We start from the raw sequence: 14,926 nt of genomic DNA, 5'->3' as shown, positions 1-14,926 counted from the left end.
TTAAAATTTATTGTTAATTAAAGCCCACTAATTGTTTTAACAGGTAAAATCTTCAGGAGGAATATCTAGGTATTGTTCGCTAAGAAAATAACAAGATTTTTTTTAAACATTTTACAATAGCTCTTCTCTTCAGTTAAGGGCTAAACTATCAGTCAAGTTTGGTGACTGATAGTTTTTTTTAAGGTGCTCGATGAAAGGTCGTTTATAAAGTCTGAAGGTATACATGCGTATTCTTTTATGTTTATTTTAGAGAAAAAAATGAAGGATACAATGTTCATTCTGTTTTTGTTTACTTTGTTACAAAATATTCATAATGGTATTTGCGAGCCGTGTAATGGTTATGACAATCTCATGGTTGTTGCGAAAGAAGTAAACAGTACCCACATGGACAACTGTTGGAATATCAATTCAACCATTTATTGTAATTCCTTGTCTAAAAAAATGCAAAGTCATATAAAAAATAACATGTGTATACTTATAAAAACTAATTTGGTATTACAAACATCATTTACTGTTAGTAACATAGACCGACTAAAATTAACATCAACTTCCATGGAAATTAAATGTGAGTTATCAAAGAATAACAGTAGTAATGATATTGGTGTATCCTTTGTCTCGTCTTCCAATGTAATTGTTTCGAATTTGATTCTAAATGAATGCGGAAAGAGGCATCACATGCAAGACAGTAATGACCTTTCGCTTAATTCAGCACTGTATTTCCAGAATGTGACAAATGTCACATTGGAAAGTGTGAAGTTTAAAAACAGCTTTGGTTATGGTGTTAGTTTAGTGGATGTAAAAACTGATATTAAACTCACAAATGTGCTAGTTATAGGGAGCAAAGCCGTACCGCTTTTAATTAACAACACAGTAAAACATGAGTACTCTTCAGGGGGAGGTATACTCTTTAAATATTCAAAAGGTTATGAGCAACCTGGGGACAAAATTATCTTGAATTCTTGCCACTTAATTATGAATTATATCTCTGCTCTTAGCACCAAAACAATTCCAGACCATCTCCCTTTTGGTAAAGGCGGTGGATTGACTGTCATAATGTTAGGAAAGTTTACTAACAGTAAATTTGTTATTAATGGTATATTTGAAGGAAATAAAGCTGAATGGGGAGGTGGAGTATATATGTATTTCTCACGGTTAGCAAGAAATAACAAATTTAACTTCAACAAGGTTTTGTTTATGGACAACCAAGCCCAGTTTTCTGGTGGTGCTGTTTACATTGTGGAAAGTACCAGTAGTAATAACCAGATCACATTTTCAGCAGCTGAATTTCGCAACAACAAGGCAATGTATGGTGGTGGCATGAGTATTGTCGTGATGAATAACAACAACTGGAACAATCCAGGAGACAAAGTTCGACTTCACGGTGCTACTGTAAAAACGGACCTTGGAAAAGTATCACTTTATGCATGTAAATTTGATAATAACAATGCTATGTTGGGTTCTGCAATGCATATACAAAGAGTCAGAGTTGATTTTTATAACTTAGAAACAGCAAATGGAAATGTTTTAAAGGATCGTAATAGAAATGCTGGTAAAGGAGCTCTTTATGCGTATGATAGTGATTTGTTATTTTTGGGGACAAGCCACGTCACATATAACAACAACACAGCTTTAATTCTCGACTGCAGTGATTTGTCAGTAAATGGCAATCTGTATTTTGAAAACAATATTGGCTTTGATGGTGGAGCATTAGCTTTATATGGCCATTCACAAATAATTTTGGATTCTACTTCAAATTTGCAATTTAAAAATAATTATGCAAGCAACAGAGGAGGTGCCATATTTGTTATGATTCCAGGACCACCCTTTAAACCGTGGAAGACAACCGAACTTCAATTCTACAGTTGCTTTTTTAGGTTTGCCGAGTCTAGTGATAGTTCGTATCGCAACTTTACTGGACGTGTTTTGTTTTCTCGAAATTATGCTGATGAGAACTATGGCAACGACATATATGCTTCATCATTACAAAATTGCAGACAACCTTATCAAATGAATATGTCCGAAGTCATTACTGATTGGCCAAATTTCGAAATAAATAAAAATGATAGCCGCTCAATACTTACTTATGCAATTGACATAAGAGTTAACAATACAAATTGGATGTATGTTACCCCTGGAAAGATATTTGATGCTTATGTTTTACTAATTGATGAGCGAGGCAACAGTGTTCAAGGGACCATCGATGTGCTAACTCATAGTGATAATGTAAGTGTAGAAACTAATCCAGCATTTGCTGTCAAGGACAAATCAATCAAAATTTCCTTAATAGGCCCTGAATATAATTCGTACAATGTTGTAATTGCTTTAAGAGGTGGTGTGCCTGTATCAAAGACATTAACGTCCCTGCGGTTAGGATATTGTCCATTTGGATATAAATTTAATGAAAGTGGGAAATGCCTTTGTGATATGGTGAATAATATGAAGAAAGGGATAGCGGAGTGTTCTCCGGAGGAACTTTACCTCTTCCCTAACAGATGGGTACGGGTTGTTGAATCTAGATTTCCTGTCAATGTTATCAGCCATATTTGTCCTAATGGTTATTGCAATAAATGCAACACGACACAGAGTGCCGTTTATTGTTTTTATGAGAAAGACAAACAGTGTGACAGCTCGCGTAATCAATCTTCACGACTTTGCAGTGAATGCAAAACTGGTTTTTCAATACCAGTTGGTGGTGAAGTGTGTATTAAATGTAATAATACAAGAAATTGGATCTGGGTTTCAGTAGTTATAATATTCGGTTTGACCGTTTTTGTTGCTGTATTACTGGTATTTAATCTGGATATCATGTCTTTTTATATAAATGGTTGCCTTTATTCATATCAAATAATCGACATTCTCTACGCACCAGGTCAAAAAATTGATAAATTTCTGCAATTTATAATTGGAATTGCAGAGTTTACAACTAAAACCTCAGCATATCCATCACTATGTTTGTGGGATGGTATGAACAACATGCAAAAGTTGGCGTATAACTATATCATTCCATTTTGGATGGTAATTACCGTGTTTGCTGCTTATTTATATGCTAGTTACAAACCACGAACATATCTGACAAAGAAAAGATGTTTACGAGCGTTCACCATTATTGCTGTCATGGCATATTCTGATCTAATGAGAATCTCGTTTTGGCTACTAAACCCAGTGGTAATTGATGGGAATAAGTATCTTTACATATATGCGAAAGAAGAATTCTTAGGTGCTGCTCACTTGCCATATGCGTTGACAGCAGTATTTGTCCTAATCTTCTTTGTTATCGTGCCCGTACTTCTTTTATTTTCGACCCCATGGTTAAACAATCGAAGGTTTGGTCGCTTATCAATACCATTCTCATATTTTCAATCAATAGTTACATCATTTAATTATGGTTTAAAAGATGGCTATTTATGGTTTCCTACATTTTACTGTTTTTGTCGATTGTTTGTATTCTCGATTGGAGTGTTTCTACCAAGCGAACCATATCAGTACATTATATTGTCTATCTTCTGTTTGATTGTGTGTGCATCATTTTCTGTGATCCTGCCTTACAAGAATAAGTGGTACAACACAGTGGAAACAATTCTTTTAGCAAATTTGGGAGTAATTGCTGTTTTCAGCCTTGGTACAGAGAGCGTTTTTAAGGAAAAGGAAAAGAAGATCTGTCAAACTATCATATGGATGCTATCCTACATACCTATGTTTGTTGTACTTGTTGCTGTGTTGTATCGAGCTTCAAAGAAAATTATAATTCGTTTTCATCACAAAAGGCAAATTGGAGGTAAGCTCTAATTTATTTGGTTGTTCTACCTTTAGTCGTATGTTTTGTTTGTTTGTTTGTTTGTTTTTACTCTTTACACCAATTACACTCGCCCGTCATGATTGGAGGTCTAATCAGGGTAAGTCATTCTCAATTAAGAAGGGATATACAAATGTGCCATAATAAACCTTATGTGGAAACACTTTTTTTAAGTCTGAATGTTAAAATGTGCAAAATATTCCCTTAAAGTGCAACTGTAAGTTTAAATTTCAAGAGTTTTAACTCTGACAGACTGTAAGCTGTTTGTTATTTGACCAATTATTTGCCAGGCAAATTTGTTTAATTTTTATCTATTTATTTACCTCGTGCAAACTGTGTAGCAAATGTTTAAAATTTTGGCAATTTTGGGGGTCAATGGTCCGAATTTGGCATTGTTTATTAAAAAATGTTGGATAGTTAGAAGAAAACAAATTAAAAAAAAATGTGAATTGGTAATGAAACTGTGGCGAAACGAACAAGCATGAAGAATATTTTTCATTTTTTTGTTTCTTTATAGGTAGAGGATGGGCGCCTGTCCCAAATCGTGTAATCATGGACAGTGATGAGCTTGAATATCACGCTTATCAAGACTAAAAACAAAACAAAGTTACAACCTTTTTGGATAAGTGAGTGTGAATTTTAGTTCACTGTTTTGATTTTGATCAAGTGTTCATTATAGTGATTATAAATTTTCAGTCAATTACGACTTTGTTGTTCTTAATATGATTTTTTTATGATTCTTAATATGGATTTTTTGTAACAAATTATATATTAATTCTATTATAACGTAAACGTGAGATCCATTGTATAAACTTTTTGCCTGAGGTTGACTCAAGATTGAAATTTGAATTTGCATAAACTTTGTTGATTCTAAGCACTTGACTCATTTCACTTGCACTTGCAACAAGTGTCTGGCCGGTTTAACAGTCCTTTTTCCGGGTGCCATAACTCTGAAATTTCTGAAAAAAATCCTAGAAAATTGCGGAAATAAAAAAAAATCTGGAAAGCAATGTTTTCCCATTCTATTATTTGGTCTACATTCAGGTTTTTTTTCTCTGTCAAGTTTATGTTTTTTGTATTTTTTTATTTATTCATTAAATTTTTTTTGTATTTTTTTTTGAAACGAAATTACGCCGCGGTAAAGGTCAGAAAGACACCAGTAAAATTCCAGAAATTTGCTTTCTGAAAATCAGTGGCCAGGTACTTTGGGAAGAAAATTCGTTCATTCATGACCACATTTTAACCAGCATTTTTTCGGTAAATTTTTATAATTGTATACTTGTTTGATAATTTGTCTTTTGTCATTTTCGTTTGCTCCTGCTTTAACCTTCTAAATCTTTGCTATTCATTTTATATTTGTACATAGTAATGTAATTTTTAAAAAGTTTATTAATTTTATATATATATCTATTTTATAATACCCGTATACGTCTGTCCGTCCGTCTGTCTGTCACGCAAAATGGTAGCTTAGCTGCGCAGGTAGCACGCAATGTGGTATAAAAAGGACGGGCGAACCCGTGGATTTTTCCACGGGCACATTTACACATTAATGTATATAAATTTAAGTAATAATTGTTGATTCTTAGAACATGACAATGTAAATACATACCGTAACTTCTTAGTTAATCCCCAGGACACCTATTGTAACAATATTACATCTTGAAGGTGGCATCTAATCGAGACGCTGAAAAAATTTTACTTTACTGCTTTTAGTATTTTACTTTTATCGAATGTATGAACTTGCAACTTTTTATCAATTATATGGTAAGTTAAGTTCTAATGTGCTTATTTTTACTTTGTAAACAATGTTTTGCTTTTACAACTATACAGATGCTATTTCTGATCATTTGTGATTACTTTTTGTTGATATATTTGTTTGTTTGTTTTTATTTGTTTATTATTCAGGGCTAAGTCAGTATTTTATAGGTAGAATTGGGTAAAAAAAAGTTACAAGTAGTTGTGTTTTTGCAACTGGATGTAGCTGTGCTTTCCATATGATATTTTTATACATGAGTTGTGAATGTTTACAAAGTTCTGCATATGCGCGCGTATCCTGGCAGGCAATACAAAAAGATGTTCATCTTATCTGTTTTTGTTTCTGTCCTTTTAGACGTGAACTTTCATAAAATATTATAAGCTAATATATTTGCTACGTTTATTTTGAAGTGGATATACAGCTTAATCTTTTTAAACTGCAAATTTGAAATACCCAATCGTACTTTTATCATGTTCTGCTTTTGATTAGAAATAGGTAAGTCTGATAATTGCAGTTAAGGAGACAATGAAATCATAAATTGGTTCAATAATTGCTTGAAAATATTAATTATTTTCCATCCCGGCTTCCGGCTTAAAGCTGCCATTTTTGAAAGTTCCTGCGTTGAACTAACCGTGCAATGATGCAGATAAAGTTTAGCCCAGACAGCTGGGCTAAAATTTTACCGATTTTTTTTAATTACTTAACCTAACATTTTTATTTATTTATAGATAAAATGTATTTACTTCTGCTGATAACTTTATTTTTACCGAAAACCACAGCGAGTGAAGATTGTGGTAACGCTGTCCATTTTGTCAACGTTTCCACTGTGTATTCCAGCAAGACATCCAGCTGCACCACTGCTCAAAATCAAATTATTTGCTCCAGTTTTGTAAGTGCTATTAAGCTGCATGCCAAAAATCAAACTTGTTTGCGTATTTTGGATGATCAAGTTTTACTACATGAGTCTATAGTTATATCGCAGATTCATGACTTTCATATTGTCAATTGCTTTAAACTACAAACAGTCAATATAACGTGCAGCACAAAGAACCAATCTGGCCTTTCTTTCGTTAATGCAAGAAATGTGTTTATATCAGATGTGTTGTTTAAGCAATGTGGCGTAAAGCAGAGCTCTACAAGTTACCCAGCTTCTTCCACCCATCAAAACGTTACGCCGCCAATATCAACAGCATTGTATTTCAAAAAAGTTAAAAACATTAATTTTCACAACGTTCAATTTCTACAAAGTTTTGGCTATGGCGTTGTGATGTATGATGTTAGTGGATTGATTAGCTTTCAAACAGTCACCATAACCAACGGGCAAATAGTACCCTATTGTCTTGATGGTATTCGGAAAGAAGGTTATTTTTCTGGAGGGGGGATATACATTGAGTACACAAGCAACGCTTCACATGCAGATTCATCCAATGCGATCATTAAGTTACACAAATGTTACTTTTTTTCCAATCAAGCCGACAATGTGAGTGCTACACCTATAGGTGAAGGTTTAGCCGAAGGACATGTTCCTTTTGGAAGAGGAGCTGGTTTAACAGTGTTTTTCATGGGACAATCTAAGAATAACTCTCTCACAGTAAGCAATTCATCATTTTCAAGTAACAATGGAGCCTGGGGCGGAGCGGTTTATGTGCGATTTCGACACAAAGCTTCAAATAATAATGTTACCATTAGTAATGTAAATTTTAGTTTAAATAACGCTGCCTATGCTGGGGGTGCGATTATTGTCACTAGTACGCAACTTTCAGCTGAGCCCTACAATAATACAATCACGATAAAAGATAGTGAATTTCTACGAAATATTGCGAAGGTTGGCGGAGCCTACAGTCAACAACGCATCAATCTTGACTTTAGAAAAGAGGAGAAGACATTATTCATGAATTGTAACTTTGTCAAAAACAAAGCTAGCATGGGAGCTAGCATTCAACTCAAACATGTTCAAGTCAGATTTGTAAACGTTAATATAATGGACAGTAATTCACGTGCGCAAGACGCCTTAAAATTTAGACATGGTGGTGTGTATGCGTTTGAGAGCTCCTTGCATTTTTCCGGACGAAACCAGATACGTGGCAATCGAGGTACAGCATTAATACTGGACTGCTCTGATGTTTATGTCAAAGATTACGTGTTATTTTCCAAGAACAGTGGTAATAATGGCGGCGCATTATCTTTATTTGGACATTCAAAGATTTATTTGTACAATTCAACCAGACTGATGTTTTCTAAAAATACTGCCCTAAACAATGGTGGAGCTATTAATGTCAATATACCAGGACCTGCGGCTGAGGCAGCCAACGAAACAAAGTCGAAAATCTACGAGTGTTTTTTTCTGTTTCATGGTTCAAACAAGTTGGAATCTCCTCACACGTTTCAAGGCAATGTTACTTTTTTGGATAACCATGCACTTGGAAGTGGTAGTGGAGACTCGATATTCGCGACAACTCTAAAGGATTGCAAATCAGTTACCGATGATACCATCCACGATGTTATTTTTAAATGGAATAACTTTGCTGTTCCTTCTGGAAGCATCGCTACGCTGGCTGTAAAGATACATTTAAATAAAACCCAATGGCATGTGTCGCCTGGAACATTGTTTTCACCAACTATTGCGTTGCATGATGAATTTGGCAATCCCGTGAATGATACGGTTGATGTTAGAATAACAAACCCTAACACTTGTATTAGAATTGAAACGAACAAACGCTTTGTGGTAACAAGGAGTAAAATAACTTTGAGATTTTTATCCTGTAGTGAGGAGTATAAAAGGCTGGGAAATTCTAAAATTAATATACAAATTTCTTCTGTGAATCAAATCTCAACTTCTACAACTATTCACAATGTATCATTAAAGTCCTGTTACTTTGGATACTCCTTCCAAGGTTCTCAGTGTCACTGCAATATTAAGAAAAACCAGGCTAAAGGGATTGCGTTTTGTTTAAATCACAACACCTATCTTTTTAAAGGTAGATGGGCAGATCCAAAAATCGGAACAAATCGGGACCGTGAAGAGACGCAAGTGTGCCCTGCAGGATATTGCAGGCCATGTGCTTCCCCTTATAACAATTACGCGTGTTTGTATCGCCCTGAAAAAAACGAACAATGTAACACTGGCCGAGATCAAACGTCGCTCCTTTGCAGCAAATGTAAGGAAGATTTTAGTGTATCTCTTGGAGGCGAAGCCTGTTTATATTGTAAAGGGGGGCAACGATATAATGCTATATGGTATATTATTGTTATTATCATTGTTATTTCTGCGTTCATTTTATTCGTCATATGGCTTAACGTAGACATTTATTCAAATTACTTGAATGGGTGTTTGTATTATTATCAAGTTATTTCTTTGCTGAAGACATCGAGCCTACAACTGGAGGACCCAATCAAAAGTTTCATTGGTATTTTAAACATAGAAAGCCCCGGATCGGTGTTTTCTGGTAAATGCTTGTTTGATGGCTTGAACGACTTGCAAAAAAACGCTTTTAATTATATAATTCCTGTGTGGATGATTCTATTTCTCATTATCATTGGCAAATACGCTAAACATCACCCTGATAGTTATTTTTCCCGCCAAAACTGTTTCCGTGCATTCACTATTATTAGTGTTACCGCCTATTCTGATTTTACTCGAATTACTTTCAAGTTACTCGAATATGTCGAAATCAACGAGGAGAAGCGAGTGCAAGTTTATGCTGCTTTAAAGTGGAACGAAGGAGAACATAAAGTTTATGTGATATTTGGATTTATCGCCATTATTGTTGTTGTGATTGGTGGACCCATGATCTTAATTTTTTCCTCATGGTTGAGTGGTTTGCATTGTCGTTATTTTGTAAATCCGTTTGTGCGTTATAAACCAATCATCGACTGTTTTAAAATGTGTTTCAAACATAAACACACCTGGTTTGCATCATATTACTTCTTGTGTAGGACAACACTACTTAGCATTGGTACGTTCGTACCCAAATCTCCGTTTCAAAACGTTATCATGGCGGCAAGTTGTTTTGTTATTTTTGTCTTCTTCGCCATGAACTTACCTTACAGATACAAATGGATGAATTGGTATGACATCATGATTCTGGTCAACCTCACTACCGTGTCGATTTTAGCTCTGGGTATGCGAAGTTCGCGAACAGACCTGCTAAGGAATGTCTGTGGTCAGTTGACAAGAGTGTTGATGTACATTCCTATAGTGATCGTGCTTGGCCGACTGATTTACGTGTATGGTGCAAAGTTTTATCACTTCTGCAAAGATAAATATATTTCACTTAAAAATAGTAAGTAATTTTTATCCGAAAACATCGCCTTAATTCTATAGAATGTATTGCGCATGACAAATTTTAAGGGAAGAGATTACAGAAGAAACTTTTGCGGTTATTTAAAATTCGCAAAAGATTTTTTTCCGCAAAGAGTAAGGTCAGTTATCAACCGCAAAACTTCTAATTTTGTAAAACTGCGATATTTTTTTCCACAAAATGTAAAAACATTGTGGCGAAAGAGGAACTGCAAGTTCTTGTTTTGCTGCAAATTTACTGCTGAACTTTGTTTTAATACCGCAATTTTAAATGATTGCAAACTATTAAGGTTCGTTTCCATGTGACTGCATTTTTCTTTATAGTGCGCAAAGCTCACAAGCATTTTCCGCTATAGCTCAAAAAACTCGCAAGCCTTTTTCGTTATCGCTCACAAAGCTCACGAGCATTTTCCCCTATAGCCAAAAAACTCGCGAGCCTTTTTGGTTATAGTGTGCAAAGCTCACGAGCATTTTCTGCTATAGCTGAAAAAACTCGCGAGCCTTTTTCGTTATCGCTTACAAAGCTCACAAGCATTTTCCGCTATAGCTCAAAAAACTCGCGAGCCTTTTTGGTTATAGTGTGCAAAGCTCACGAGCATTTTCCGCTATAGCTGAAAAAACTCGCGAGCCTTTTTGGTTATAGTGTGCAAAGCTCACGAGCATTTTCTGCTATAGCTGAAAAAACTCGCGAGCCTTTTTCGTTATCGCTTACAAAGCTCACAAGCATTTTCCGCTATAGCTCAAAAAACTCGCGAGCCTTTTTGGTTATAGTGTGCAAAGCTCACGAGCATTTTCCGCTATAGCTGAAAAAACTCGCGAGCCTTTTTGTATTAACACGTGCACACTTTGACAAAATCTATATGCATTGATTATTTTTATCAATGTATATAACCTTGGCAAATCATTTTGTTCAGAAACAACATAAAAACAGTCTTCGAAAAGTTCATGCATTCATGGAAAAGGCAAATCAGGTGCATAGAAAGCCTTTTTCTTCACTCTTCGCGTGATATTTTCTTTTTCTATTATGATTCATTACTAAATTTCAAAACTCCTTTATTTTCAGATAAAAAGAATGTGGAAATTCCAAAAAGATTATTGCAGAAAGAGAACGAAATGGAAGAAAATTTCTAACAAAACTCACTATGCTCGTGTAATTTTGACTCCAACCTTAAAAGAAAAGGTTGGGGATATATACAAGTTTATATTTAGGAGTTTTTGTATGTTCATGTAGATATATTTAATTATTTTAGATGATTTGTAGATTAGTGTAATGTGTATTATATATGAAATTATAAGATATTCTGTTATTACAAGCTCGTGAGCTTGTATTAAAACGCAAATGTGTCCTACAAGAATGGAAATTTTTGCCTCTTTGAGCACCGACACGGGAGTAGTCGTGTGTTCGAATCTCATCTTGGTAACTATTTTTACTTTTTTTTTCTTTTTACTATCTCGCCCGCGAGGACGTGTTTACAGACTGACCTAACGAAAATTGAAATTTCGAGAAATTTTCTATCAATATTATTGCCTATCCGAATAGCAAAATATGTCGTGTCTAACTTAAGCTTTTTATACACTTTTTTGACGAGGTTGTTTGCGTATATCATACGTCTTGTTAATCTTTAGCTCAAAGTTTGCGGTTAACATGTTCCATTCGTCTCTTAGTAGATTTGCATTTTAACTGCTATGAAGTGGATCTTTATGGTTTGTTTGTTTGTTTGTTTGTTTTCGAATTATCCTAGAAATGAGGTCGACATTTTCTTAATTTTTTTTCTTTCCTACCTTCATACCTGTGTAGTTATCTGTACATATCTGCTTTACTAGTTTTTTTTTCTACCATTCATAAAACACAGAACGAACAATCGCGCCGGATTTTCATTAGAAAGGGTTAGATAAACTTTATTATCGTGGGAAGATCAAGCCTCATGATTTTCTTCAGCTTTCTTATCATCCATTGGATCTTCATTTTTTTAAAATTTTGTGTCTATGTTTACCTGACTATTTTAAATTTTTATTTTTATAGCATATTTTATGAAACCTTGTAAAATATTTTATGCATTGTATTATATTTTAAAAACTGACAATGATTTGCAAAATGTTCTCTTGGTAATGTAATTGTAGAGAGGGAGGGTTGAAAGAAGGACGAAGGGTTGGATGTTGGATGTTTTTATTTTGTTAGAAAGTTATGTTATTTCTTTGACTTTCGTTGTTTGTGATGCTGTTAAAACTTTCATTGAAAATTATTTTTAACCTGAATAATTTGGGGGAGGGATAGTCACGGTAAATTAAAATAGGTGGTAAATTTGGTGTTTCAACCACCCCACTTCTACCTGAAATTACGTTGCCAAAAATACTTCAGCTTTAAAAACATTTCATATTTTTACCATAAACTAAAACTTTAACCGAAAATCCAATTTTTTATCTACAATTATAATTTTAAGCAATTTTTTTTTTGTAAAATAATTTTGATTGGCAAAAATTGTAATACTTCTAATTTTAAAGAAATTATTTTTGTCGCGTGTTTGTTAATCTTGTGATGTGTTTGTAACAAATATTTAAATAATTATCCAGGTTAGAGTACAGGTGACAGTAGATACTCGCCGCGGGAAAGGCGGAATATTTTTTAAGTATTTCACCCAAAGCACTTTAACGTCACATATTCCGAAATATTGCTTTCTCAAAATGGTAACCCGGATAACACGCCAGGCGAATGATGAAAAGGCTTGATCACAAAATGTTATTCCCTCAAAATATATTGAAATCTTACTTTTCACAAAAGTTAATTTTTAAGAATTTTAGAGACAAAAATTTAAAACCATGTGTTTTTTTTATCGTCGATGCCATTTTATATTTACACGCTATTTCAAGACCTCCTTTAATATAAAAACAAGACGTATGATATACGCAAACAACCTCGCGAATAAAGTTTACAAAAAGCTGTCTATCAAATTGGGATTTTTGTTACGAAGTTAGACACGACATATTTTACTATTCAGATACGCAATAATATTTGTTACCCACTTATTTTTCAAAATTGATTTGTGAGACCTTCTTGAACGGAAAATTCCTCGAACTTTTAATTTTCGATGGGTCCGTCTTGGGTGAACCGACTGACAGGAAGAAGAAAGACCACAAACCCACAAACCCCAAAATTTGCGAAATTCATTAATTCAGTTAATTCTGCCTACATTCACTTTTAAAAAGTTTGGTGGAAACACCTTTATTTACTAGTTAGTTAAACAAGTGTTTTGAACACTTGTCTTATCTTTTTAAAAAAGAAAAAAGAAAAAAAAAGTAAAAATAGTTACCAAGATGAGATTCGAACACACGACGACTCCCGTGTCGGTGCTCAGAGAGGCAAAAATTTCCATTCTTGTAGGGACACATTTGCGTTTTAATACAAGCTCACGAGCTTGTAATAATGAACACCTATGCCTATCACGAAAGTTATTTTCCGCAAAGAATGAAATGTTAGTGGCGTGTGGTCTTGTGGTTATAAAGTTCGCTTCGTAATCACAAGGTCTGTGGTTCGGTCCATAGCGCGGGCATATTTAGCAAGTGTATTTACCACAGCTACAGTTTAACCCATGCCATGTGAGGGAAATTGGGTAGGCAATGTCAGTGTATACTTAATGTATACACTCCGAACACAGGACCCACATTAATAACAGTGTTTCCAACACTGAAGTGGCTATATCCTGTATAAATATTCGGAATAATAATAATTCACCCTTTGTGTAAATTGTGAAATACTAGTCGTTAGCCCGTGGAAAATCCACGGCTTCGCCCGTCCTTTTTATACCACATTGCGTGCTTCTCGCTATTGCGCAGCGAAGCTACCATTTTGCGTGACAGACAGACAGACGTATACGGGTATTATAATGTAGAAGTCGTTAGCCCGTGGAAAAATCCACGGGGTCGCCCGTCCTTCAAATTAACCCGTTGCAACAAAGTGGACAGAAATATATCGCATTTGGTATTGATGCGCATTTTAAAAATTCGTGTTTCCGTTACGGGACACGGCTTTCGCGGACACACAGACAGACGGAATACGGCTATTATTAAAGAGATATAATATAGATAAAATGAATTTTGTTGCATCACAGGCGCGAGCAAAATTTCACCGTGGCGCCGGGCATATATTTCTTCCCTTTTTTCATGCGATGCAGCAAAATCGACGAAAAAATGTACTAAATCAAGTTAATTTGATTTCATGCAACACTTTTATAGTGCTGCATTCATGAAGCCGAAATTTTAAAATGCTGCACCGTGGCGCATTGACTGCAACATTTTTTCTTGCTGATTTATTTTATGTAACCCATCAAAAGCGCAGAATTTCATACAGAATATAAAACAACAACAGGCAACTGCAATACAGGTAGAAAGAAACACGAGTGGAAATGTTTTAATTATATTTTAAAATCTGAATCATCAGTTCGTGAAAAGAATTCACACTTTTTTCGTCAATGTATTAATGAGCGAAATGGGAACTCATTTTTTTTTCGCTTCTGGCATATGAAAGTAGCCATAACAGAGCTAAATATTGTTGCATGCATTGTGCTGCATATCCGGCGCGACAACAAGATGTTTGATGCTACAAAACTGCATTGCATGCGCACGAAGAAGAAAAATCGCACCGTGGCCCAGCGCTTAGAAAATAGAAGATTTTCCTGCGACAAAAATCCTTAAAATTCTGTTGTGCGGATCCTTTATTTTATTTATAACTATATTTTCTCATTCCCAGGAATTGTTCCCCGATGTCTTGTAGGCAGGGATCGAATTCACTGAAATGAGATTTGTGGATTAATTAACGTGGATTAATTTTAGTGTAAACGTCCTATCTGGCATACTTTCTTTAATAACATTAGAACTGTTAACCCAATACCTGTGAAACTTTTAGTTGCTGATTTTTTCGTCATTTGAAGGACGAAAACATTCCAAGCATGTGGTGCGCCACGCCCATTCTCAATGTAAGTTTGGTGTGATGGCCAACTAACAGCTAATAGCACGCTTGTTGAAAGCGGTGGTTGGCGTAGTGCAAAGATAATCAGGAAGGTCATAATATGCCCGAAAAATT

At 34.8% G+C, this 14,926-nt stretch overlaps 2 protein-coding genes across 3 annotated transcripts; both read left to right on the top strand.

The window, feature by feature from the left end:
* The first annotated feature begins 172 nt into the window (after nucleotides 1-172).
* Nucleotides 173-5,878, top strand: LOC130662779 (uncharacterized). Its single transcript, XM_057461710.1, has 2 exons — nucleotides 173-3,775; nucleotides 4,311-5,878. The coding sequence occupies exons 1-2, from the start codon at nucleotides 238-240 to the stop codon at nucleotides 4,385-4,387; spliced, it is 3,615 nt and encodes a 1,204-aa protein (XP_057317693.1). The 5' UTR covers nucleotides 173-237; the 3' UTR covers nucleotides 4,388-5,878.
* Nucleotides 5,879-6,244: 366 nt separating this feature from the next.
* On the top strand, nucleotides 6,245-13,245 carry LOC130662777 (uncharacterized). 2 transcript variants are annotated; one of them, XM_057461709.1, is made up of 2 exons: nucleotides 6,245-9,832; nucleotides 10,764-10,820. In XM_057461709.1, the coding sequence occupies exons 1-2, from the start codon at nucleotides 6,283-6,285 to the stop codon at nucleotides 10,772-10,774; spliced, it is 3,561 nt and encodes a 1,186-aa protein (XP_057317692.1). In that variant the 5' UTR covers nucleotides 6,245-6,282; the 3' UTR covers nucleotides 10,775-10,820. The 2 variants fall into 2 exon arrangements, with proteins under 2 accessions (XP_057317692.1, XP_057317691.1); XM_057461708.1 differs by lacking the exon at nucleotides 10,764-10,820 and adding an exon at nucleotides 10,913-13,245 and having other exon boundaries at nucleotides 6,249-9,832.
* Nucleotides 13,246-14,926: the final 1,681 nt, after the last annotated feature.

This window comes from Hydractinia symbiolongicarpus, chromosome 10 (assembly GCF_029227915.1).
Source record: "Hydractinia symbiolongicarpus strain clone_291-10 chromosome 10, HSymV2.1, whole genome shotgun sequence".
Classification (NCBI taxonomy): Eukaryota; Metazoa; Cnidaria; class Hydrozoa; order Anthoathecata; family Hydractiniidae; genus Hydractinia; species Hydractinia symbiolongicarpus.
Note: the sequence above shows the minus strand (reverse complement) of the source record. Positions and strands in the feature narration are given on the sequence as shown.